This window comes from Cyanistes caeruleus, chromosome 5, assembly GCF_971803275.1.
Source record: "Cyanistes caeruleus chromosome 5, bCyaCae1.hap1.1, whole genome shotgun sequence".
Classification (NCBI taxonomy): Eukaryota; Metazoa; Chordata; class Aves; order Passeriformes; family Paridae; genus Cyanistes; species Cyanistes caeruleus.
Window position 1 is genome coordinate 55,705,152 of NC_141705.1, and position 23,160 is coordinate 55,728,311.

The following is a 23,160-nucleotide window of genomic DNA, read 5'->3' on the forward strand; positions in this document are numbered from 1 at the left end:
GGGCGGGGCGGGCGCTCCGTGGGCGGGCACAGCCGCGCGGCGCTCCCCGCCGTCGCCGCCGCGCGTCCCCGGTGCGCCCCACGTGCCGCCGCCGCCGCCATGGGCGTGCTGCCGGTGCCGGCGGAGGTGCGCGCTATCCTGCTGGACATCGAGGGCACCACCACCCCCATCGCCTTCGTCCAGGTGAGACCCGGTGGCCGCCGGCACCGCGGGGGGCTCCGGTGGCATCGCCGCTCCTGTCGTGACCCCCAGCCCTGGCGTCGCGGGGGGCTCCCGTAGCATCGCCGTTCGTACGGTGACCTTCCCGGGCCTGGCAGCTCGCCTCAAGATAGGCCGAGGTGCCGCCGGGAGCGAAAGCCGTGACCCATTTTCTGCATTTTCCCGAATAGCGCTTAGGAGAAAATACGCCTTGTCTTGCCGATCGGCCGCCCCTCCGGTGGGCTGGGGAGCAGGGCACTGCCGCGGAGATCGGGGCAGGTCAGGGATTATTCATGGATATTGGGCACTTGGAGTGCTCGCAGCAGCCTCATCCGGGAAAAGCCCTCGAGCATCGCTGTTCCTTTGATGGCTGGAGCTGCGGCACCGCACCCGGGTCTGCAGAGAGCCTCCCTCAAGTGCCATCTCTTTGAAGTACGATGCTTCTTAGCCTTAATTGAAGTAATTATCAATTTGCGGTAATCGGTAATTCTCGGGGTTGCCCGCTGCCTTTTCCCTTGGGCTGCAGGCAGATGCCCCCGGTGTGCCGGAGGAGCGCGTCCGGCACTGCGGGCAGCGCAGGGGACACGCCACAAACACTGGAGCGACAGGAGCGAATGCACGAGTGGCTTCCCTTGCCTAGGAAAAAGCTTAAGACTGCGGGAAATGCCGGTTTCGGTGCAGAACCGAGGGGACCGGGACGTCTGCGAGTCATAGGCGCTTGGAGAGCAGCGAATTGTTGTAGCCGCGGGTTCCTCCTCTCCGGGAGGCTTTGGGTTCGCGGGAGGGAGCGGCTTGCTAAAACAGCGAAGGGATGGATGTATCCCTTCTCCTGGCGCTAATTAACCTGCATTTTTCCCTGAGACACTACAGCTTTTGGTAGATCTTTGCAGCCGGTGGCTTACAAAGGTGCTTTGTGACCCACATGGCAGGTGAAGGCTCCTGCCAGGCCTTCTAGAGGCTTCTGCTAACACAGTTTACCAGATGAACAGCATGACCTATATCTTTGCTATCCGCGTTCTTCCAGTGCTCTTAAGGAAACTTCAGACCTAGATGGCATTACAGCTGCCTCCCTCCGCTCAATATCTTTCAATTCAGACAGTTTGGACAGCTCAGGTTTCTTAGTAAACATCTAACAGAGCCACTAATTTGTTTCTGTCCACCTTGAAGCTGTTTTGCAGTTTTGCAAACAACATGCCATGCACCTGAGACTCTGGGCTTCCACACAGTCTTTCTGTTGCAGGGAGGCCAAATGAGTTTTGGTTCTCAATAAAATTAAGTTTGATGGAAATCCTGTAAATGCTTGGAACAAGCTATTTCATTTGGTCTCTCAGTTGACCTCTGTTTGCCTTTGAAAGGTCCACTGATGGTTCAGCAGACACTTTATTCTTCAATATTAAACAATTTTACTTAATCCTTTCTCTAATGTTGGAATTGCTGAGTCTGCAGAGTAAGGAAATAGAATGACTCAGTTGATGGGTGGATTAAGGAAAGATACCAGAAAAGAGAGTATTTGGAGTCTTTCTTCCATACAGACTCATGGCCTATTAAACTCGGCACATCATTGACTGGGATCACTCTTGACATCCATAAACCATCTGTCCCACTAGCTGTCCACTACTCCAGCTGTCACATGGGTGTCCCCTCTTAGTTCACAGACCAATGCATTTGCCAGTGGACCAAGACTTTCACCCTTTTTAAATCCCCCAAGTCACAGAACCTACTGGTCTTTCTGTTTGGAAGTTTTTCTTAGCCAGCACAAGAGTATGAAACACTGCTTTTGAAAAACAATTGGGTCCTTTTGATATCTGAGTTGTAAAGGAGGTTAAACCAAGCCAGGAAGTCAGCTGCATTTCCCAGGGGATTCTCTTTAATTTCCTCCATGATTTAAAAGATAGTTTGAAAGTAAAGGAAATGAGAGAGTATGAGGGGGCATTACAAGGCTTTTGATTTCCATAGACAAATTTGTTTTAATTCTTTAGGCAATTTGCATTTTTTTAAAAAAAAAATACAACATGAAAAACATAATGTTAGAGCAATAGAAAATCCTGCAGTTCTGCCTCCACATCACACTCTCAGGACCACTGCTTTCTTAATTCAGTAACAAGCTAAAGATGACATACAACACGAAACAAGAGACTATGGGCAATTTTTTAGGAGAGGTGAGTTCGGGTTAGATTTTCCCAATTAAGAAAAGCTCAGTTCTCTACCCGAAGGAAGGACTTCCCTGCCCTTCTCCTTGACCTGAGGCTTTTCCTGCACCCGGAGATGCACGGTGGCTGCTTGTGGCTTCTGACTCGTGAAACACCACTAATGAGAGCAATTTGTAATTATTTCTGGTTGCCCTTGGGATCTCTGTGAAGGTTTGTAATTTTCCTGTGGCACTTTTCCCAAACCCTCTTTAATTTCATTTGCAAGACTCTCCTGTGGAGTTCGGTGTCACCGGACCCGGCTTTTAATTTTAAAAGGTCCTCTAGCTTTGGTGAGAGATGAAGATGTGTTTTCAGAATGACCTTTGCTAGGACAAGTGCCCCATCAAAAATACAATAGCATAACTTACCTGTTTAGAGTACGTTGTCGGCCTTATACTCCTCAGCTGGTGGGAGTATGGGGTCACTTGTGCCATTTGAGACATTTTTTGGCAAGTCCAGGAAAAGTTATCACCCACCTTTCCATCACAGGCTTTAAAACTTTCAGCTGTGTAAACGTTTGTGTAAAAAAAATCCACCTGCACTGATCCTGGCCTGAGGCTGGCTCAGTCCTGTGCCCAGGCAGACACCCTTGTCAGGAAGTTTCACCAGCTGCAGCACTGTAGGGGAAGCTTAAGTTCGGGAAAATAACTGTACACGGCAGCATGTGCGAACGGTTCCTTTAAAAGCCAGTCAGCCTTACCTCTGCCAGGTTAAAGGAGCAGCCTGTTTTTCTGCCAGGAAACCTTGTTCCCTTACATCAAAGACAACGTGAAGGAGTATCTGCGTGCTCACTGGGAGGAGGAGGAGTGCCAGCGGGATGTCGGACTTCTGAGGAAACAGGTTAAGTAGCAGAGTTATTCCGTGTCTCTGCGTTTTCATAGCGTGCCCGAGGCTTCAAGTCACTCGGATTCTCCCAGTCACCCCACATTTGTCCCCATCTCTGCCCTCATCCATGGAGGCCAGTTGACTCAATGGTTGGATTCTCCCCCGTCCAAAGCTTGGGGTTGTGCGTGGCAGGCAGCAGCGTCCCTCAGCACATCTTGCTCTTCAGAGCCCCTGGGCAGCTGTTGAGCCAAGACTTTCCAGCTTTTTGCCTGCACTGTGCCCTTCTCTTGTTGAATCCAAACCTCTTCTGGGAAGCAGCACAGGGGGATGGCAGAGCACTTGTTCCACACAGGGCAGTGGATGCTGCCTCTGTACAGGGACACAGCATCAATTTGAGATTGGTGGCTGAAGCCAACAGAGGCATTTGCTTATTTGCCTTAATTACAGTATTTATATACTTAAGCATAGTTCTCATTAGACTATTTACAAATGGTTATAGTAATGCTAATTGTTTGGTTTGGAAAGTACAATCCAAACAAGTATTTCTAAACACAACTGAAGTCTCAATTTTCCATTGAGAAAAGCATTCAAACAACATTGTACCCCATTGTAAAACCCTGTAATTGTGAAGAGGAGTTCAAGCAGTGTCCCGCACAGGGGTGCCTGGAGGCAGGTGTCAGACCACTTTCCTACATTAGAGGTGTTGAAAATGCTCCACCTCTTCCCTCCCCTCTATTTATCACAGATGATTGCACACAATCAGAAAATTCAGAGTTGGAGGGCACCCACAATGATCAGCAAGCCCAACTCTTTAGGGAACAGCCCTTGCAGGGATCAAACCCACAACCTTGGCATTGTTAACACCGTGCTGTAACACCACTTTGCAGGCTCAGGAGGACTCCAGCCTGGACGGGGCCGTGCCGATCCCTTTGGAGAGCGGCAGCGGGGAGGAGGAGCTGGAGCGCGTCATCCAGGCGGTTGTAGACAACGTGCACTGGCAGATGTCCCTGGACAGGAAGACCACGGCACTGAAGCAGCTGCAGGGCCACATGTGGAGGGCAGCCTATGCCACTGGGCACGTCAAAGGAGAGTGAGTAACTGTGTGAGTAGTTGTGTGCCCCCTCCGGGGGGGGCAGGTATGGTGGGGCATCTTTACTAAAAGTTGCAAAATAGCTGCATAAGCTGTTCCGGAACAGCCCCGCTTACAAATACAAGTAGCATCACTAGCTCAGCAGATAAGCCGGTATTTGAGAGATTTTTTGGTAAACCAAGAGTCTAAGACACAAGTATGAGCTTCTTACAGTACTCCATCTTGCATTTTTTATCCCCAAATTACACTCTTATTTTGGAACAAGTATAAACAAACAAGGGTTGTAGGGTCAGACCCTTTCAGTTGTTTCCTCCTGCTTTGTGTTTTACCTGTGTGTTTCCTGCCTTTCCACTTCTTTTTGTCTTCAGTTCCTTTTTATGTTTCAGCCACAACACAGGAATGCATAAATAGGGACAACTGAAATTAAGCTTGATCTTCTTATTTAAGAGATACTTGGTTAAACTATGCATTTCAGGTCTCTTAAGTAAGTAAAACAAGCCCATAAATTCACAAAGTGTTTTGTCAAATGAGGAAGAAGAAAATGAGTTCACAGAAAAATGTAAATATCCATCAGAGAAAGTAACAAAACCCAAAAACAAGTCAAGAGAGGCAGATATCCTGTTGGTTTTCTTTTTAAAAACAAGGCTAAATTGCTGTACAGTGACCCAAAAACCGTGGAGAAAGCTGCCTGCTTGGCTGCATCCAAGGAGTGAGATCTCTAAAATCTCCTTGCCCAGCTCTGCAGCACCTGCTGCTGAAAGAGACTCCCTGCTTCCAGAAGCCCTGAGCAGATTGAAAATGAAGTCCCTTTGCAAACTAATGGGACTAAACTGTGACAGTGCCTGGCTAATGATGTCCCTCCAGGTGCCTCTGGGTTTGCCCTTACCTGCTGCCCTGTTTTGCTCCAGAATCTTTGAGGATGTTGTTCCAGCCATCCGGAAGTGGCGGGAAGCAGGGATGAAGGTCTATATCTACTCTTCAGGCAGCGTCGAAGCCCAGAAGCTTCTGTTTGGATACTCTACAGAAGGTGATATCCTAGAGGTAGATAACCTTACCACCTTCCTTACAGCTTCTCCCCCTGCAGAGCACTGCCCTCACAACCTCCCTTGCTGTAACACCTTGTGAATGAATTCTGAGACAGGAAGATGGGGTTTGATCCATGGGAACTCAGCTCAGTTGACTGTGAGAGCATGGCTGCACCAACCCCTCATTACTGTGGCAGAAAGGGAGGGGGGGAGGTTGATCCCTGCTCTTCAGGTGACACTCAGCAATGGCCTGTCCTTCTCTCTTTCAGCTCTTTGATGGCCACTTTGATACCAAAATAGGCCCCAAGGTAGAAAGTGAGAGCTACAGGAGGATTGCTGCCAGTATTGGGTGCGCCACCAACAACATCCTCTTCCTGACAGATGTCCCTCGAGGTATGTGACCTGCCAGTCCTACTGGCTCTCACCTGTGCAGGGGAGGCAGGTGCTCTTCAGAGGTGTGCTGCTGACTTCTCACAAGCACCCCAGAAACACTTCAGCACCTTCCCTCTAGCTGCTGCCATCCTCCTTTACACACCCGGGCCTGCACGTAGCCATGGGATGTCCGTGTGCAGCGCTGCAATGAGGGAAAATAGGTCAAGTAGAAAACCTGCCTTTGCACTAACCAGGAAAGAGAGACTGCCGAAGCAGAGCTGAAGCATGCCCCATTTACAAACAGGGTCAGTGGTTTGGCCAGCACTCAGGGGAAATGATGGTGTTTGCTGTGTTGCTACGTGGCTGGTTCTTTGTGCCAGTCATGGTTAGGCTGTGTTCAGCAGCACGAAAACATTGCTTCAGGTTGCCAAGACTTGACCCCTGGAAAGTCAGGCTTGAGAAGCTAATTTAATTTCCTGCTTTTGCTGGAAACGTCTTTCTGGCAGAAATGGCACTGGGTCTCAGTCTAAGCCAGCTCAGTCCATGGAGTTAGTCCTTACCTCCTCCCCAGCCTTGGCAGCAGAGCTGGTGGGAGCTTGTAGTTGCCTCCTTTTCCCTGGATCCAGTAGCCTTTTGTGCTCAGAGAGCTAAAAAGCAGCTTGTGAGAAGTGACCGGAGGAGGGGAGTGTTTGACTCACAAATGCCACAGGATGACCACAGCCTCATGACAGGAATGGAGCTGATGGAGTGTGCTGCCTGCAAGGTGCCTTGGACAGCCATCAGCTGGCAGAGGCGAGGGGATGGTGAGACAGCCAGCTCCTGTTCATTCCTGCAGCTACAGCCATCCACAGCAGGTCTGCCAGGGGCTGGTTCCTCTCTAGAGCCCTGCCACGTCCAAACACTGCTTTCTCATTCTCAGCCTTTAAAAGCACCTGAGTGTTTTGGGGCATCCTCAAGCCTTAAGAACCCTGATGTGAAGAGGTCAGTAAGCAGCTCTCACCTCCACTCTCCTCACTCTGTTTGTTTCAGAAGCCAATGCAGCCGAGGAGGCGGACACTCACGTGGCTGTGGTGATCAGACCAGGCAACGCAGGACTGACAGACGATGAGAAATCCTATTACAGCCTCATCTCATCTTTCACTGAACTTTTCTTGCCTTCCTCCACTTAGGGAAAGCGGTGCACGCACAAAAGACTGTGCTTCACCTAATTGTCCTTGTGAAATGTTAGGTAATTTTGTCCATAATCAGAATTTCAAACCAAATCCACATTATGTCTTGGGCCTCATGCAGGCAGGTATGGATGGAGAGTGTGGTGTGGGGTCCCTTGTGCAGTAGGACAGAGGCCTGCTGCCAGCTGGAGCTGGGAACAGGGCAGGGAGCAGCATCCATGAGCCCTGCTGTTCCTTCCCTTTCCTGGCTAGCAGTTAGCTAAGGGAATGCTTCCTTCAGACTCATCCTCTGAAATCTGATGCTGAGAGGCCCAACTGTGAGCTCTGTCATTTTTAGAAGCAGTCTGCAAACAAGGTTTATGTCCCCTTGTCCCAGAGGGAGTGCTGGGGACCAAGGAGGGATATGTGAGCTTCTACCTGCAGATAGGATTTCTGGCTAAGTCAAAAATATTCACAGTTAGGATTCTCAAAGGAAAATGCCAGCTGTAATACAGTAGGTTTGGGCTGCCACAGAAAGAGCCAAGCTCTTTAGACAAGGAACAATGTGTATCTTGGCTGTGTCTGCAGCAGCTCTAGGTACCAAACAGTACAACTTGCATATGGAAGCTGCTTAGAGCTCCACAGCCAGCCTAACCCAGAATGAAGTAGAGTATATATAAATACAGCTTTAAAAATTAAAACGTGGACACACTTCACTGCTGCATTGGGCTGTGGGATACAACTTGACAGCATTTCTGAAGTATCTCGGCACTGACCCATGGAGCTCCTCCTCCAGCCAGCATCACCCAATCACATGTTCATAGCACTAATAAGCACAGGTCAGCTGTGGGCAAACCTTGACAAACTGCTCCTGAGGGCAGACATCCTGCTGCATCTGATGAGAATTAACCCCCTGACCTTTCCACCTTACCTAAATTATGCTAATGTGGTAAATAAAACCATAACTTTGCTTTCATTGTGTTCACTCCATCACAGCATTTAGTCTTCCTGTCTTAACACCTGTGATCCCAGCACCTAAAAGGCAAATTTTATTATTTCTAAACCTGTGAACACTGTGTTCCTGCTTTCACCTTCCCCAGTCCTTTAAAGCAGCAGCCTTGTCCTGCCAAGGAAGCTGTACTACCTCCCTGACTATTTTAGGATTTAATTTCTGGCTCAGTGCAGGAGTGAGAGCCACAGGTAGGTTATACCTGGTAGTAGTGGAGTCAGAGGCAGTCTGAAATCCCCATGTCCCCATTCCCTGCTGCTGGCACTTCATGCACAGGTGTCTTGTCCTGACAGCCAGACAGAATATTAATATGTGCATGCTGCCTTCCTGAGCTCTGATCTACACCTACAGCTGTCCCTGTGGAGGGAGGCTGATGGGTAAAGAACAGGAGACAGGCACTTGGAGAGGAAACCACATTGTGCCAGCATGGCCTTTCTAAAAATTTAATAGTAGCAGGTCAGGCTGTGGGGCAACTAGTCCAGATGCCTTTCTGGGCTGGGCAATGGCTGTGATCCTGCTCCTAGAAAGAGCCTGCTAATTAGTGCTGTTACAATAAGTGTATCTGCATGGCTGAATGGTCCCTGGCTTAAGTGATAATGTTAATCATTACACTGTAAATAAATACTCACCTTTTGTTTCGCCTTTGCCATCAGAAAGCTATGCTTGGGATAGGGACAAAAATAAAGCTCACTTTCTCCATAAAAGCACTTTATTTAGTGGTCATGTTTTAGTGTATATTAGTTGTCATTTAGTTGTACTGAAATGTGCTGTTAGAAATACTCTAAGAAATGTACAGAATTATCACTAAAAACCTGAAGTTCGGTTTGGATTGCATATAGGAAAAGGAGAAAAAGGAAAAAAAATAACCACATCATCTTTTTTTTTCATTTGATAAAATTACAAAAGCTAAAATAATAAACTGAAAATATTAATTAATTAGGGAAAAAAAGTCACAGTGGACTATTTACAGTAAAACACTCCTACAACAAATTGCTATTTTGTGCTCCATATGAACTGAGTGTGTGCCAGTGCAAGAGGATGCCCACCTGCATGTTCCCCAGACTGTCCCCTCCTGTCCTTACCCAGGAGGAGCTCCCAGGATGTGCCTCAAGGGAGCTGGCACTTCACACTGCTGTGTCCTTGGCCACTCTCAGCACATCCTTCCAGGAAAGCTGTCCATTAATGACACTGCTACAAGGAGGAAGCCTTCAGCAATCTGTAACAACCTTCTGTTGGCCAAAAATGCTCTGGATTTGTAACAGCTGCCTGAGAACATTTGGTGCACAGAATATAATAAAGGGCTGGCTGAAAGCTTTCTACTTAACACACAGTTTGTCTTAACTGTTTCTCCTCAGGAGAGGCCTGTGACCTTTTGCCTTTTCCCTCTCTGTCAGAAATGCCACAGAGCAGCACGAGTTCCCATTCAAGTGCCTTTTCCTACCATTTTAATTTCTGCTTGCTTTCCTGCAGCTCAGACAAGATGTAGACCTTAGCTGAGCCTGATTTGTGGAGGAAAATAGGAGCCATGTTCATGAGCAGCAACTCCCATCACTCCCCTGCCCAGCCAATACAGCAGCCTTCCCAAAATTAGGTTTTCAAATGGGCTTTGAGCTCCTTCTCTGAAAACAGGCCTTCTGTTTGAAAATCTCCCTTTAGGGAGGAAGAAACCCTTCTGGTTTTGCTGTTCCCTTCTCGCACCTCTAGCCCTCAGGCAGACCACCCAGCCTCTGGGGCAGAACTCCCTCCTGGCACCTTGGAAACCCAAGGCAGGCTCCACTCAGGACAGCTGGCCACACTGAGGGGCCCAGAGCCCAAACCAGCATGTCTGAAGCTTGGCTTGCACAAGGAGCAAAACCAAACCCTGTGCCCAGAACCACTGGTACCGTTCTCCAGGCAGACAAGCCTGGTGACTCTTAACACAATGTTTTTCCCCTCAGTGAACATTAAAAAAAAAGTTTAAAAAGCTTTTGAAATACTGTACACAATTTGTCGTGGAAGCACTATGCATGGAAAAAGCAGCCTTTTCTGGGTCGTCTTCAGAGCACACAGACATTCTCATCTTAATTCAGCACCTCACTCCTACCACTCCCCAGCAGGAAGCCAAGCACAGCATCCCACTGTGTCACCCCCTCTGGCCTGGGGATGATCTGCCCAGCAACAAGGCAGCATCAGCTAAGTCTCACTTCCTGATCACAGCACAGTTCCTTCCAAACCCAGATTTACCGCTGGCTGCTTTCCAGTCTGGAAGAAATGCCTGCCTGCTTGCCATAAAAGCCAGTCCATTGGGGTCTTCCGTGTCTGATTCCAGGTTCTGAAGAAACAGCTGCTCTTGCTCACCCTACCAAGTTCCCCCAGTTGTCAGCAAAGAAAACAACCCGAGAAACACACGAAAAACACATCTGGTGACTCGGGAATTGGAGACTCCTGAAGACTCCTGCTGTTTGAAGAAGTCTGCTTCCTTCACCTCCTTCTCTGCAGGCTGGGCTGAGCAGGACTGGTCTCGGAGGGGCATCGCAAGGACAGGCTGCTGAATGTTTTGAACCACAGGAGTGTGACAGAGCCACTCAGAAAGAGTCAATGGTGGTGCAAACTAAGCAGCTTGTGCTCTCTCACGTTGCCGCTGAGATGGATCCACTCCTCTTCCATCAGACACCTATTTGTTTGGCTCTTAGTGAGATAGCCACCCTCAGAGCCCTTTGGCAATACCATCATGATTGCACATGAAAACAAACTCATAAAAAAAGTGTAAATGAGGTCATGTTTCACCCATGAGACCACACCTGCCCCCCTCCCCCCTGCCAGAAGACAGGCTACACCTGATCTGTCTGGTACTCGGAGGCTTCTGATAAGCTTTCGGAAAAGCTCAGAAAGTTTTCCTGGTACTCAGAACAAATTATCTCAAATCTGTAATGCCTGAACTCCACTGCAAAGGTGCCAAAGTAGCACAGGAAGCACATCACTAGGCCCCACTGGATCCTGGAAGCATGCATGTGAATGCCCTGGGCCATAAGGATGAAATCTGGAAGAGGAAAGTCAAGGAGAACAACTGGGAGCAGAGACACCAACCAGTTTGAAAGACAAAAGGGAAAAAAATCTGAACAAAGTCACCTGGATAAGTCAACCCATCCAGCCACCATGAGGAGAGTGTGAATGTGATGCTAGAGATGAAAGGGATGTCAGGTGTCCAATGATGCCCATGGAGCACAGCAGCTCTCCTGGACCAGGGCTTCCTAATCCCAGATCAGGGTGATAAACATTTACAGAGGGGAAGACCTGGGTGCAGAGAAGTCAGTGATTTGCTTGAGCATCCAGCTAGCCAGGGGCAGAGCCAGCAAGTGGGGTCCTGTCTGTGGGCCCCTACCTGCCAGGAGCTTCCCAGTGGGAAATGGATCAGATCAGCGCACCCGCCGCAGGCAATGGGAACACCTTTCAACACACACTGTGAAATATTTCCTTCTCTTTAGATCACCTGCAAAATTGTCCCTTTCTGTGAAATCTGGAAGCATCACTCTATACAGTATGGCACCGAAATAGGATTGTGCCATGAAGACAGGCTGAGCAGCATTCCAAAATGCTTTGGGATCCTAGGACAGGTGGGAGAAGAGCTGCTGCAGAACATACACAGTACCTGGCTTCCTGGGGAGGAAGACCAAAGGATACAGAGCACCACACAGAGGGTGATGCTGGCTGAGAGAGCCACTCGTGGAATCCCAGCTTTCCGCCCCTCATTCTTCAGGTTGATCTTGAGGGTAAGGGCAGACTGGATCCAGCACGCCAATGTCCCGAAGCCAAAGGTCAGCGACGTGCCCACATTGTGGATCTCCTCATCATTGGAAAGCTAAGAACAAATAAAACAGTGATGGCCTGGATACAGCAGGAATTGTGATAGCTAGCTGGATTGCTGTTGAGGTGGGGTAGGGGAGAGTGGAGATCACTGAGGTGTGAGACAAAGATGCCATATCATTTCTTCTGGCAGAGGCATAAGGTATAACAGAGCCAAGGTGAGTTGACAGCTGTCACAGTCAAGCAGATATTCTGCCCAAAGCCCAAGAGCACAGTGGAAAATGCAGTTGCTTGGGGACTGTCTCCACAGCTCCCTGACAAGACTCACAAATATTAGCAGAGCTCAGAAATAAATTCTTCCTTGGCTCAAAATGATGGCCAGGGGAGACAAGGACAACCCACTGTGGGTCTTGTACAGCTCCCTGCAATGGATGCAAATTGTGCACCTTCAGTGCCAGCTGCAGGGAGCAGAGCCCCTGACACTCCCTTGAGCTAGCACAAGCCAAAGCACAAATACATGCTCCTGGTTTGGCAAGTTTCTCCCACCAAATTTCCTCTTCTGCCAATTCTCAACCCCTGGTGTCTGAGGCAACATGAACCCAACCTCTCTGGAGTGCCAGTGCTTCCCTGCTCCTTGGGCTGCCCTGTCTCATAGGGCTCAGGCAAGGCAAAATGACAGCCAGGTTCAACTAGCAAGAATCTGCAAAAAAATCCCTTGAGGCTGTAAATCCATTCAAAAAGTCCAGCATGGGCTTAAGCCAAACAATTTCCATTTTCCCTCTGCCTCTGAGGCTTTTCTAGAAAAGAAACCACCAGTCTGTAACTTCTCCCTGCAGCCTTAATTCCTGTTTGATGATTTAACAAATACCCATCAAATAAGACAATCTACATGACAACAATCTGGTTGCTGTGCCTCCACTGATACCTCCCCTTCTCTCTCTACCCTGAATTTCTTTCAAGAGTAAGTCCAAATAATCATTCAGGTAAAAATAGGATTGAGCTGGCTTTCCCAAGATAGTCAGCACCGCAAGGGACTCAGCTATAATGTCCCTCTAAAACACCCAAGGTATAATTTTCCAGAAATATGATTTAATGCCACATTCAGCTCAGCAGTCAGGCAGGGAGGAGCACAGACTAAGCTCTCATTACCGCATGTTTTCATGTTTGACAAAAGATCTAAGAAAGGATACAGGTAACTAACAAAGAACAGATACTTAGATATCAGAGAATAATCAGAATTTACAGCCAGGCATGATTCAAAGCATCTACTGTTAAATTACAATCATTTGCTCTGAAGAGTGAAAAAAGGAAGAAGTCAAAACTGTTTCTTAGTGCCTGTCCTGTACTAGAAATACCCTTCTCAGAGGCAGACAAAGCTGTTACAAAGGCTTCATAACCCCTAGCTGGGAAGCTCTTGTGATAAAAACAAGACCCTGGGTTTTGGGCTTGTACTGGGGAGTTAGGAAGACCAAGTTCATAAAAGTCAAATTATTTCACACCTCATTCAAAAAGAAAAAAAGTAAACTGTAAAGGACACCAAGTTCCTTCAATAACTGCACAATCCAAAGAGATCCTCCTCACCCCTCACAAAACAAGTACCATTTCTGTGTTGGGTCCCTGTCATGCAAAGCCAGGGAAGCAGCCAGCCTGCACTGACCTTTCTCAGTTCCTGCCATTATTGGGGGTCATTACACGCAGCCCAGTGAGAGGCAGAGCCTGAGAGTCAAACCCAAGCCCCACAGACTCTAACACCTTGATTTTCACTGCAGCCCTGACAGACACAGTCGTGATCACAGGGGACACCCATCCCTACAGATGTGGCAGATGTTTGCTCCTATACTGTTGCAGAACAGAGGGAGATGGGAGGGCCCTCACCCACACACCCATCACAAGTCCTAGCACTCCTCTGCTGTGTCTCTCTCCTGGCAGGCCTGAGGATCAGCAGGAGGTGGATTTAAAGCAACATATGTTTTAAAAGAAGGACACTGAGCTGCCTGATAAATTTGTACGGGCATTTGTGCATCTGTTTGCACAGATGTGTCCGCAAACTTCCTGCTCAACTCCCCTTTTACCCAGGGCCATCTGCACCAACTCCCAGGGCTCAACAGATTCAGGAGGCTCCTGCTGTGGCTCCTAGCAGGTCAGGTCTAAGCATGCAAGTGCAAATCCTGCTGGAGACACGTGAAAAGTGATTGTGGCCCTTCATCTCGGCACACAAGTGGCAGACAGGGTGGCAGAGCAGGTAAAGGGAGGGCTGGGGCACATGATTTTCCCAGGCTCACATCACAGGTCGTTCAGAGATCCAAGCAGATCTGCTAGAAAAGCGGGGAAGTCACATCAGAGGCAGAGCAGTCCAAGCCTGCAGAGCAGTACCTGAAAGTTGCCGAGTAGGGTCATCCCAAAAGAGGCCAGACACAGTGCCACCAAGCCGCTGATGTTCAGCCAAGGGGTGAGCACCTTTGGCTTCAGCTGAATGAAGCGCAGGACAGCCACAACGAGCGCTGGGAAGGAAACACAAGGCAAGGGGCGTCAGTAGGTAGAACCTGCTGCAGCAAACACCTGCCTGGGGGCTCACAGCCACCTCCTCCGCTTTCTACCTGCAGGCCAGCAAGCTTTGTGATTCTGCACAGCCCCCTCCCACTTAATCAGGGACAAGACTAAGCACAGGAAGCATTTCTCTTTCCCTTTCTCATTATGCTTTGTCTGAAAATTTTCAGGGGGAAAGAACACCTTCCTGCCTGTCTGTGAAGCTCCCAGCACACAGTCTATGCACACCATGCATTCACTTAGTAGCACCTGGACTTGCATTGTTTCACTCCACTCATGAGTCCTGAGCTCTCCTGGAGGAGGTATGTCAAACCCCACTTGTACTGAAAAGCATATGAGTGGCACATACATATTTCTGCAGGGGTTGCCATAACGCCCACTGCCTCTTCTCCTTCTCTGGAGCAAGTTCTGTTGCCACAAACATAAGCCAAAATGTTGCACTAATTTTCCATGAATAATGGAATAACCTTCCTTCCAAGCTAACAATTCCCCAAGCACTATGGTATATGATACATGATATATATGATACATCATATGATATGGCATATCCCCAGAAGATACTCTAATTGTGTATTCTTGCCCTCCCTAGTGAATGGTGCATGGAACAACACAGAAAGCCAGGCAATCAAGTTGGCCTTCAGATGTGATTCAAACCAGACCACTAAAAATCAATTTATTTGAACAGGGCAATTTGCTTGCCGTCAAACACCTTCTTATGCTCATGCTCAAATTGATAGCATGCAGCTCCATATTGTTGTAAATAGTTTGCCTTAGCAAATTAGATCTGCATTTTCCACAAAACCCCTGGTATAATATCAAAGACATGGTTTAGGAAAATAAGGGCACTGTAAGTGAAAAATACACACTTTTACCCAAACTGCAAAAGATATTTGAATTTACTCTCTCACAACTGCTCTAGTGAGTCAATCCACTCCAAATCCTTAAAAATGAGAATTTTGTTCCCATACAAAAAGAGGATTTCTATTTTTCAACCCCAGGCAATTGTTTGGGACAGCCACCTGTGACTACTCAAGCTCATGGACAGGAGAATTTCTACTTCTGCAATACAGACTCCTGAAATTATGTGATCTTTTTCTAAAACCTGATGGGAATGACAAAGGGGGATTAAAAACATTCCATGAAAAACGATGGTATTTTCAATTTCAGTAATTCCACATTTCTATCATGTTTCTGCAGTTTTCCTCTCCTTTAGCTTTGACATAACTAAGGTGGTCAGAGATACAAGCTAAGAGCAGCTCCCAGCAGCACACAAATACAGCAGAGGAAAGACTGACTTAATCCACAAAGCAGAGATTAAAACATAACAGACTACTTCTGTTGGAAGAGGCCTACAACAATCATCAAATTCAGCTGCCTGACCAATTCAGAGCTGACCAAAAGTTAAAGCATGTTATTAGGGGCATTGTCCAGATGCTTCCTAAACAGTGACAGGCTTGGGGCATCAACCATCTCACTAGGAATCCTATTGCAGTGTTTGACCACTCTCTCGGTAAAGAAATGCTTCCTAATGTTCAGTCTGGAGCAGCTTTGAACCATTCCCACATGTTCTGTCATTGGATCTGGGAGGAAGAGATCCACACTTCCCTTTCTACATCCTCTTTCCATTTCTACCTGACTCCAGTGTTACTCTGTCCCTGGTGCAGGATACAGCATTTAGACTTGTTTCATTTCATCCCATTAATCACTGCCCAATGTTCCAGCTATCTAGATCCCTCTGGAAGGCAGCTGGTTTCTCAGGAGAGTCAGCAGCACATCTCAGTTTGGGATCAGCAGCAAACATGCTAATGGTGCCTTCACATCATTCATTAGATTGCTGGTAAAAATATTGAACAGAACAGGCACTAGAACGGAGCACTGAGGGACACCACTGGTGGCTGGATGGCAGCCAGATGTAGCTTCTCTACAGCCCTGTGAGTCCTCCCTTCAGCCAGTTCCTCACCCAGTGCACTGTGAACCTGCTGATCTCACAGGTGGACAACTTCTCCAGAAGGGTGCTATGAGGGACAGTATCAAAAGTCTTATTAGAATCCAGAAAATCATCCAACACCTTCCCTTCATCCACCAGGTGTGTGGCCTTATCATGGAAGGTTATTGAATAAAGTCCTGTTAAACAGGACTTTCCCTTTGTGAGGCCATGCTGACTGTGCCTGGTGTGCCTTTAAATGTGTCCCTATCATCTTGTCCACCATTTTCCCAGGAACTGAGGTCTGTAGGTCTCTGGGTGTTTCTTCATGCCCTTCTTGTAGATTGGAATAACACTAACGGGCTTCCAGTCAACAGGGCCTTCCCCAGAATCCCAAGAGATTTGGTAGATCATAGGGGTCCTCCCCTAACATCCACTACCTCCTTCAGTGTTCTGGCATGAACCCCATCCAGGACCAAGGGACTTGTGAGCATTCAGCTGACACATCTGGTCCCTGACAATTCCAGTGCTCACAAATGAACAGTCACTGCTCCCACACTTGTGGTCCTTCAGCTCAGAGGACTGGACAGCCCAAGGTCTATCAGCATTTTATTAAAGGCTGAGGCAGAAAAAGCATTGGATGCCTCCACTTCTTCTTCACCCTTATTAGTCAGGTTACAGCCTTTAACAAATATCTGTCCAATATTTCCTTTAGGCCTCCTTTTGCCACTGACACACTTAAAAACTTAAAAACTTAAAAACCCTTATTGTCTGAAACAACTCTGGACAGTTTTAAATCAAACTGAGCTTTGGCATTTCCTGTCTTCTCCCTGTATATACAAACCACAGCTCTGCAATCTTCCTGCAAAGCCTAACCTCTCTTCCAGAAACCATATAATGGCATTTTCCTCTTAAACCAAGATGGTCTTCTGCCCCACTCTTTAAGCACAATCCCACACAGCTGGATTGCCTGCTCCTGTGCTTTTAAAAGGTGGTTCTTAAAGACTGACCAGCACTCATGGACACCTAAGGCCTCAAAAGCAGATTCCTGAGGTATTCTGCTAAGAACCTCCCTGAAGAGCCTGAAGTTTGCTTTCTTGAAATTTAGGGAATCAATTCTGCTTTGATCCCCTAAATTCATTTTTTCTCATTACAACAAAGGTTCTAAACTCAACCATTTCATGATCACCAAGGCCGAGACAGTCCCCTACCATCACACCTCCCACGACTCATTTTGCAGTCTGGAGGTTGTATTTCCCCTGTTACATTTCTTTCTTTGTAGTGGGAAGAAGCAGCAATGCAATGTACAGTTCAAATCATCACATTCCAGAAGAATATGTACAGGATTTTACTTATGTTTCAGTGACTCTTAAAACATAAAGAAAGAAAAACTCCAGTTGTGGTTCCTACCTAGGAATGCTGCCATGTTCATGACTTGACTAAACACACAGCTTGCAGGAGGTGCATCACCTGCAATACTTGAAAATAGAAAGTGTATCATTGTAACTCTAGGATGACAAAGACACATAAATAGCAACCATAACCAGAGCAGTACTTGGAAGAAAATAATTCATTTACCTTATGTAAGGCGGTCTTTTGGGACCAGGTTTCCTAAGAGACACAGGCACAGGAATAAAGGTTCAAGGTTTTTCTTTCCCATTTTTCTGTAATTGTTTCATTATTTCAAAGAAACAAGTGATTGAACATAAAGCCCACAAACAGCTCTTACCTATCTGGCACACTTAGTGGGAGAATTTTGTTATCTTCCACTGCTATAAAGTACCTGTCAAGAAAAAGGAAAAAAAAAATAAAAGAAGGGAATAGTGTAAAACCTCATCCTAGCTTCCATTCTAAGTATCACTCAAACAACACCTTAAGTGTTTCAAAGCCCAGTGGCAGGACCTGATGCAGGAGCCTGTGTTTCTCTCTGCTCAAGCAGGCAGTTTTGCTTATTTCTCAGTCCATGTGCCCTCCTTTGTGTTGCAGTTGGTTTGCACAATCGAGTAGACAAATAGGGTCACTGAAAGCTTAAGCTGCCTTAAAAATAACCAGCCAGGGGGATATTCTCATTTTTAGTTTGAGTCATTTTGATTCATCAGGTTTACTATGGAACTCCATCCACAAAAGCTGTTTTAATAGAGAGGGGATGGGACAAGAACAACAACAAGCAATAGAGGTCAGACAAAAGGCTTAAGCTGCCCCTGCTGCTGAAAAACAGCATCCATAGACCATGGCCAAAGCCACATCCTATGACATAACTGCTTCTCAGCCTGAGCATAGTTGCTGATCACACATTTATCACTCCCAAATTCATGCTGCAGTCATCTGCCTGCATGCTTGAAGAGAGCCCAGCTCAGGGAAGTGCATGTCTTGTGTGTATTCTGGTAAGAAGCATAAGGAGAAAGTGAGGTGTCAGCATTAAGCTGCTGGCAGGTTTTCAGTGTGGTGCTGGATGCTGCAGATTTTGAATTTCTACCCCAAAGCAGGGCCTAAGTGTTCCTCCAAGAGCTCTGCTGAGTCATTCAAAGGAAATGTGATTAAAAGAAATTTTTACATTTTTGGCTGTTTCTTTTCAGACAGCTCCCAGGAACACATACCAGGAAGAAAGCAAGGTCAGCAACTTGGCCTGAGGAGAACATAAACTCAGGGATAAAAATGTGATACTTCAAGCCATGAACTGGCACAGCCTGGCCCCTGCCCCTGTCATGTGCCTCCCAGCCCCACAGTAGCTGAAGGGCAGAGCACCCCCAAAAGAATCTCATTAATGAGATGCAGCCTCCCAAGTAAGCAGCAGGGGATAACTTACACTATCCATAATCCAGCTGATGTAAACAGGGTAAAGACAAGAGGTAAAAACATCCACACGCTGCATTTCTTCCCATCCATACCTGCTGGAAACAAAGAACAAAGTAAAAACAGAGGGCTGAGGGACCCACCCTCCTTAGCTCCCCTCTTCTGAGAGCCAGAAGGGCATCCCCACAGCAGGTGCCGAGGTACCAAACTCCTCACGGCCGCTGCAAACCTTTCTGCTCTCCCTGCTGGCACAAGGGGTTAAGCTGCTGCACACAGGCAGCATCCTCCACACGGTTTGTAGCAACCAAGGCACCGGAGCCCTGGAGCGGCAGACCTTTCAACCACACCTACAGAATCTGAGTGGTTTTCAGAGTACTTCTCATCAGGATTTTGCGCAAGGTGACCACAAGACCTGCAGCTCTGACTCCCTACTCCTTCCCACACGAACCATGCAAGGCAGCCTCCCACCCAGGATCATTACCAATTCCACACACGCTGCCTCAGCAAAGCCTGCAGCACGGAGAGAGAGGGATGCCCGCTCTGTCATCATCTCCACAAAGCACACCACCGGCTCCCATCCTGGCCACAGAAAGCAGCTAAAAATAGTGTGTGGCCACAGCTAGAGCAGAGCCCCAGTGCCGGCTCCTGGCGTGCTGTCAGGAGTTGGGATGAGGTGCTGCAAACAGGATCAGCTGTCCAGCGCAGGCACTGTGAAATCCTGCATGTGGCGTAAGGATGCTGCGACACCGCCTCCCGAGGAAGCATTTGTCCTCCAGGAAGATCATGCTGGATGAGCATCTGGAATGCCGGGGCTGTTCCTGTAATATGTGCAATTCAGACACGCTGCTGTGCTGCAGACACAGAGTCCTACATCTCCATGTGAGTCCTTTGATAATGGATCAAGCATTTTCTCATGCTCTGTCCTATTCCATATATGTTCCTCCAGGCACCAGCACGGCCAAGAGACACAAAGAGAAGGGAACAGCACCAGGCTCACAGCTCCAGCACCTGCTTTACTTTCACTAGGGCAGCAGCACTTGTGCCCTTGTGCTCTGTCCCCCTCCCTGCTGCAGGGCAGGCATTCCCTGGGGCCACCAGCACCCACATGGCATAGAGAGGCACCCTGGGGTGCCAGGACAGCTTAGAGATGACAGCCTCTCATTCTAGCCTGCTTGCATTTGCAGCTCAATTACCTCATCCAGGTCCTTAAAGCCATGACCCTTCCCTTTGCCCCAAGAAGAAAGTACCTGCTTTGTCATCCTCCTCCTCTCAACTCACTCCCCTGGCCTTCCTACATCTGCAGCCATGGTCTCTCCCTGCTGTGGAGACCCAGAAGAGAGCCAGCATCTCCCCTGTGTCACAGCAGCCCCCAGCTCGCTGCTCCCCTAAGGCACTCCAAGCTGCAAAGGACATGCTGGCTGGACTGCTCAGGGCCCCAGACACCAGCTCCTGCCCTGACTCACTGGGACAGAGGCTGAAGAGCTTGAGTGAGGTTCCCCACACCCTGCAGGACGAATGGCACTCTCACCTCTACAGGTCAGCTATCTTGTTTTCCCTGCAAATGGCCTAGCAGGGGTACAAAACAACAACCTGGCAGTGCCCAGAGTCACACCACACTTGCACAAAGCCATGGGGCCACAGTTTGGTGCTGTTTGCACAGACAGCCTGGAGTAAGGCTGAATTCCAAACCTTAAAAGACAGAAAAGCAGTCAGACAAGCTCTCTTCTCTGATCTGGGAGCAGAGAGAACTGCAGACAAGGAGCATGAAATGATGTGAGTATTAAGTATGCTAATTTAAAAGACAGGCAGCTCCAGTGTGCAGACAGATCTTTAGCACAGTGAACAGATCAGAAGAAATTATCAACGAGGGGGACTAGATTTCCCATCTCACTTCTGTTCCTCTCCTCCAGCACAGGAGACACAGCATGTCACATCTCTGTAACCCGCACAGCTCCCGCTGTCGTGCCGGCAGCTATTCCATGAAGTGCTGCCCTTGCCTTTTCCTCCTGCTGCTCAGCAGCACTGCAGCAGCATCCTTTAGCTGGTGTTGGACGGTGCTGTAGTACTGGGAGACCCGTGACATCAATCTCAAGGACCACTTCCAGGTGGCAGGTGCCCCACCTGCCACAGGACCGTGTCCCTGACAGCCTCTGGCAGCACAGTGTCCAAATGCCAGAGCCCCATGCAAGGGAGACATAACTGTGGCCAAATTCCCCCCTCCTGCCTTGGCTGAAGGGAGCAGGCAGGTAACATCACCTCCTGTTCCAGCCCTTGTCTGCTCTGCAAGGTAATTACTGCTGTGCTCGACTCTCCTCTTGTCTCTGGTGGTGGCTGGACTGGGCCAAGGTAACGTAATTCTTCTGTGCAAGAGGACGGCACATCTTATTATTTACCCTTCACCTTTGGAAAGGTACAGAAGTTTCACTTACACACTAAAAGCAAACAGTAGCCGTAACACCTGTCCTCATTAATGATTTGCTGCAGCTCCTCCCCCTCCCAGCACGGAAACAGCAGCCTTCACAAGCTATTTCAGCACTGCCTGCCATGCAGAGAGGGAGGTGGCAAGGGCTTTTCCCCCAGGCAGAGCAGCGAGGCAGCACACATGGACATGAACTTCACACCAGAATGAAGTTGGAAAATGTGAAAATACTGTCTAAATACCCACTGTTTTGTGCTGAGTTCTAAAATGAAGCAAGGCCAAGACTAGTGCCCAACCTTCCCAGGGTCAGAGCAACATGGCTAGACTCACCTCTTTGGAAAACACCCATCTGGTTAATATTCACTGTGGCACACTGAGTCCCCTTCCATCAGCCACTAACAGAAAATGACATCTGCGATCATTGCATATCAAATGAATGATCAGGGCAGAGCACAGTGTCCTGATGGGAAGCCAGCTCCATAGATCAGAGATCCTAATTTCAGCCAGTTAAAAAGAAGGTTGCCACCTGTGTCTGACAGATGAAATACCAAAAGCAGGAAAGAAGGATCCCTTTCCCCCATGTTCCCAAACAGCAACACCTTTTAATGCAGGCCACTGGCACAGCCCACACAAGCTTGGATATGTTTCAGCATCCCCACGTGGGCAGAGGATGGTTTAAAAACAGGGCTCAGCTCCCGCACATTTTTCATTTATTCCCTGTTGTGTTATTCAGGTGCCAAGAACAAAATTACATGTAATCCCAACTTCTTCCAAAGGAGAAACCCCTAACATGTGCCAAACCTGCCTAGCTTTGCACTAGTGCTCAGCATACATCATTCTCAGCAGCTGCCTTTGGGTTAGCCTCCTCCTCATGGATGTCCTCAGTGTTTGTATCTTCAAGCAGGGAGACCTCCATGCACACTAAGACTAGCATCTCTAAAAGCAGACAGGAACAAGAGAACAAGGAACTCAAACATCAGCCTCTCCTGCAGCACCACACCAGTTTAGCCAAAGTAAAATGCCAAGAGTGATAGAGAAAATTACCAGAATTTTTTATAGGAAATGTAGAAACAAACTCTTTGACAGTTAATTGCTCCACGGGGATGACACAAAGCCAAACTTCCTCTCCACAGCTCTGTTCTGCATTGCTGCCATGTCCAGTGATGCCAAGTCTGAGCAGTCAATTCCAGCTGGCAATCTCTGCCAGCCCATGTTCTCCCAAATAAAACACACTGCATCCAAGAGGCAGTTGATAATTCCCCAGACCCATTTGTCTTCCATCACTAAGGCTTGCACAGGAAAGCCTTCAAGCAACAAAAAGCCCTCATGCTGCAGTGGATTCACAAAACTAACAAAAACATTTTCAGTATCACAGCTGACCCAGCCCACCTTCTCAGAAGGTCACACGTGGTTTTCCAGTCCCTCCTGACGCACACTCTCACACCAGCACTGCAAAACCCCTGTTGAGGTGTGCTCCTGCTGCCACCTAATATGAGTCAGGGTGCAGAACTGCAAAGAGTTTCACATTAGCACTGTCCTGTGTGTCTTGAGAATTTCTCTCAATGCGAGCTTACTCATCTCCAGTTCCATTTTTATGTCTAAATCTGCTCAGACTGTCAGCTGCTTGCTCTGCTTTTTATACCATTGCCCCGCTATACACCCTCAACCAATTAAGCTTCCGCTCCTCTAATGTACACACTTCAATTACAGCAGGCAGCTCACCAAACATATACTGCTGCTTGCTCAAGGTTCATTTAATATGGACATCTTAATTTCATCTGCCAAGCAAAGTTACAGGCTTCTCCTGAAGTTGCTTTCACCACAGAACACCAATGTAA

At 48.0% G+C, this 23,160-nt stretch overlaps 2 protein-coding genes across 19 annotated transcripts in view; one reads left to right on the forward strand and one right to left on the reverse strand.

Annotated features, from left to right (window-relative positions):
- ENOPH1 (enolase-phosphatase 1) lies at nucleotides 1–8,560 on the forward strand. The gene is made up of 6 exons (XM_023926221.2): nucleotides 1–183; nucleotides 3,126–3,227; nucleotides 4,100–4,302; nucleotides 5,211–5,343; nucleotides 5,597–5,720; nucleotides 6,729–8,560. Exons 1-6 carry the CDS (start codon nucleotides 100–102, stop codon nucleotides 6,866–6,868), a joined length of 786 nt encoding a protein of 261 aa, XP_023781989.1. The 5' UTR covers nucleotides 1–99; the 3' UTR covers nucleotides 6,869–8,560.
- Nucleotides 8,548–23,160, reverse strand: part of TMEM150C (transmembrane protein 150C) — a 27,097-nt gene continuing 12,484 nt past the window's right edge. For 8 of the 18 annotated variants that reach the window (XM_086889133.1, XM_086889135.1, XM_086889137.1 and 5 more), the window contains 7 exons: nucleotides 18,917–18,998; nucleotides 17,840–17,893; nucleotides 17,689–17,721; nucleotides 17,521–17,588; nucleotides 14,013–14,140; nucleotides 11,517–11,694; nucleotides 8,548–10,875 (listed from right to left, as the gene is read on the reverse strand). In XM_086889133.1, the coding sequence (XP_086745259.1) occupies nucleotides 10,667–10,875; nucleotides 11,517–11,694; nucleotides 14,013–14,140; nucleotides 17,521–17,588; nucleotides 17,689–17,721; nucleotides 17,840–17,893; nucleotides 18,917–18,998 (752 nt within the window). In that variant the 3' untranslated portion in view covers nucleotides 8,548–10,666. Of the gene's footprint in view, nucleotides 10,876–11,516; nucleotides 11,695–14,012; nucleotides 14,141–17,520; nucleotides 17,589–17,688; nucleotides 17,722–17,839; nucleotides 17,894–18,916; nucleotides 19,002–19,384; nucleotides 19,635–23,160 lie in introns of those variants that run through there. The other 10 variants (XM_086889125.1, XM_086889126.1, XM_086889128.1 and 7 more) reach the window with 3 other exon arrangements.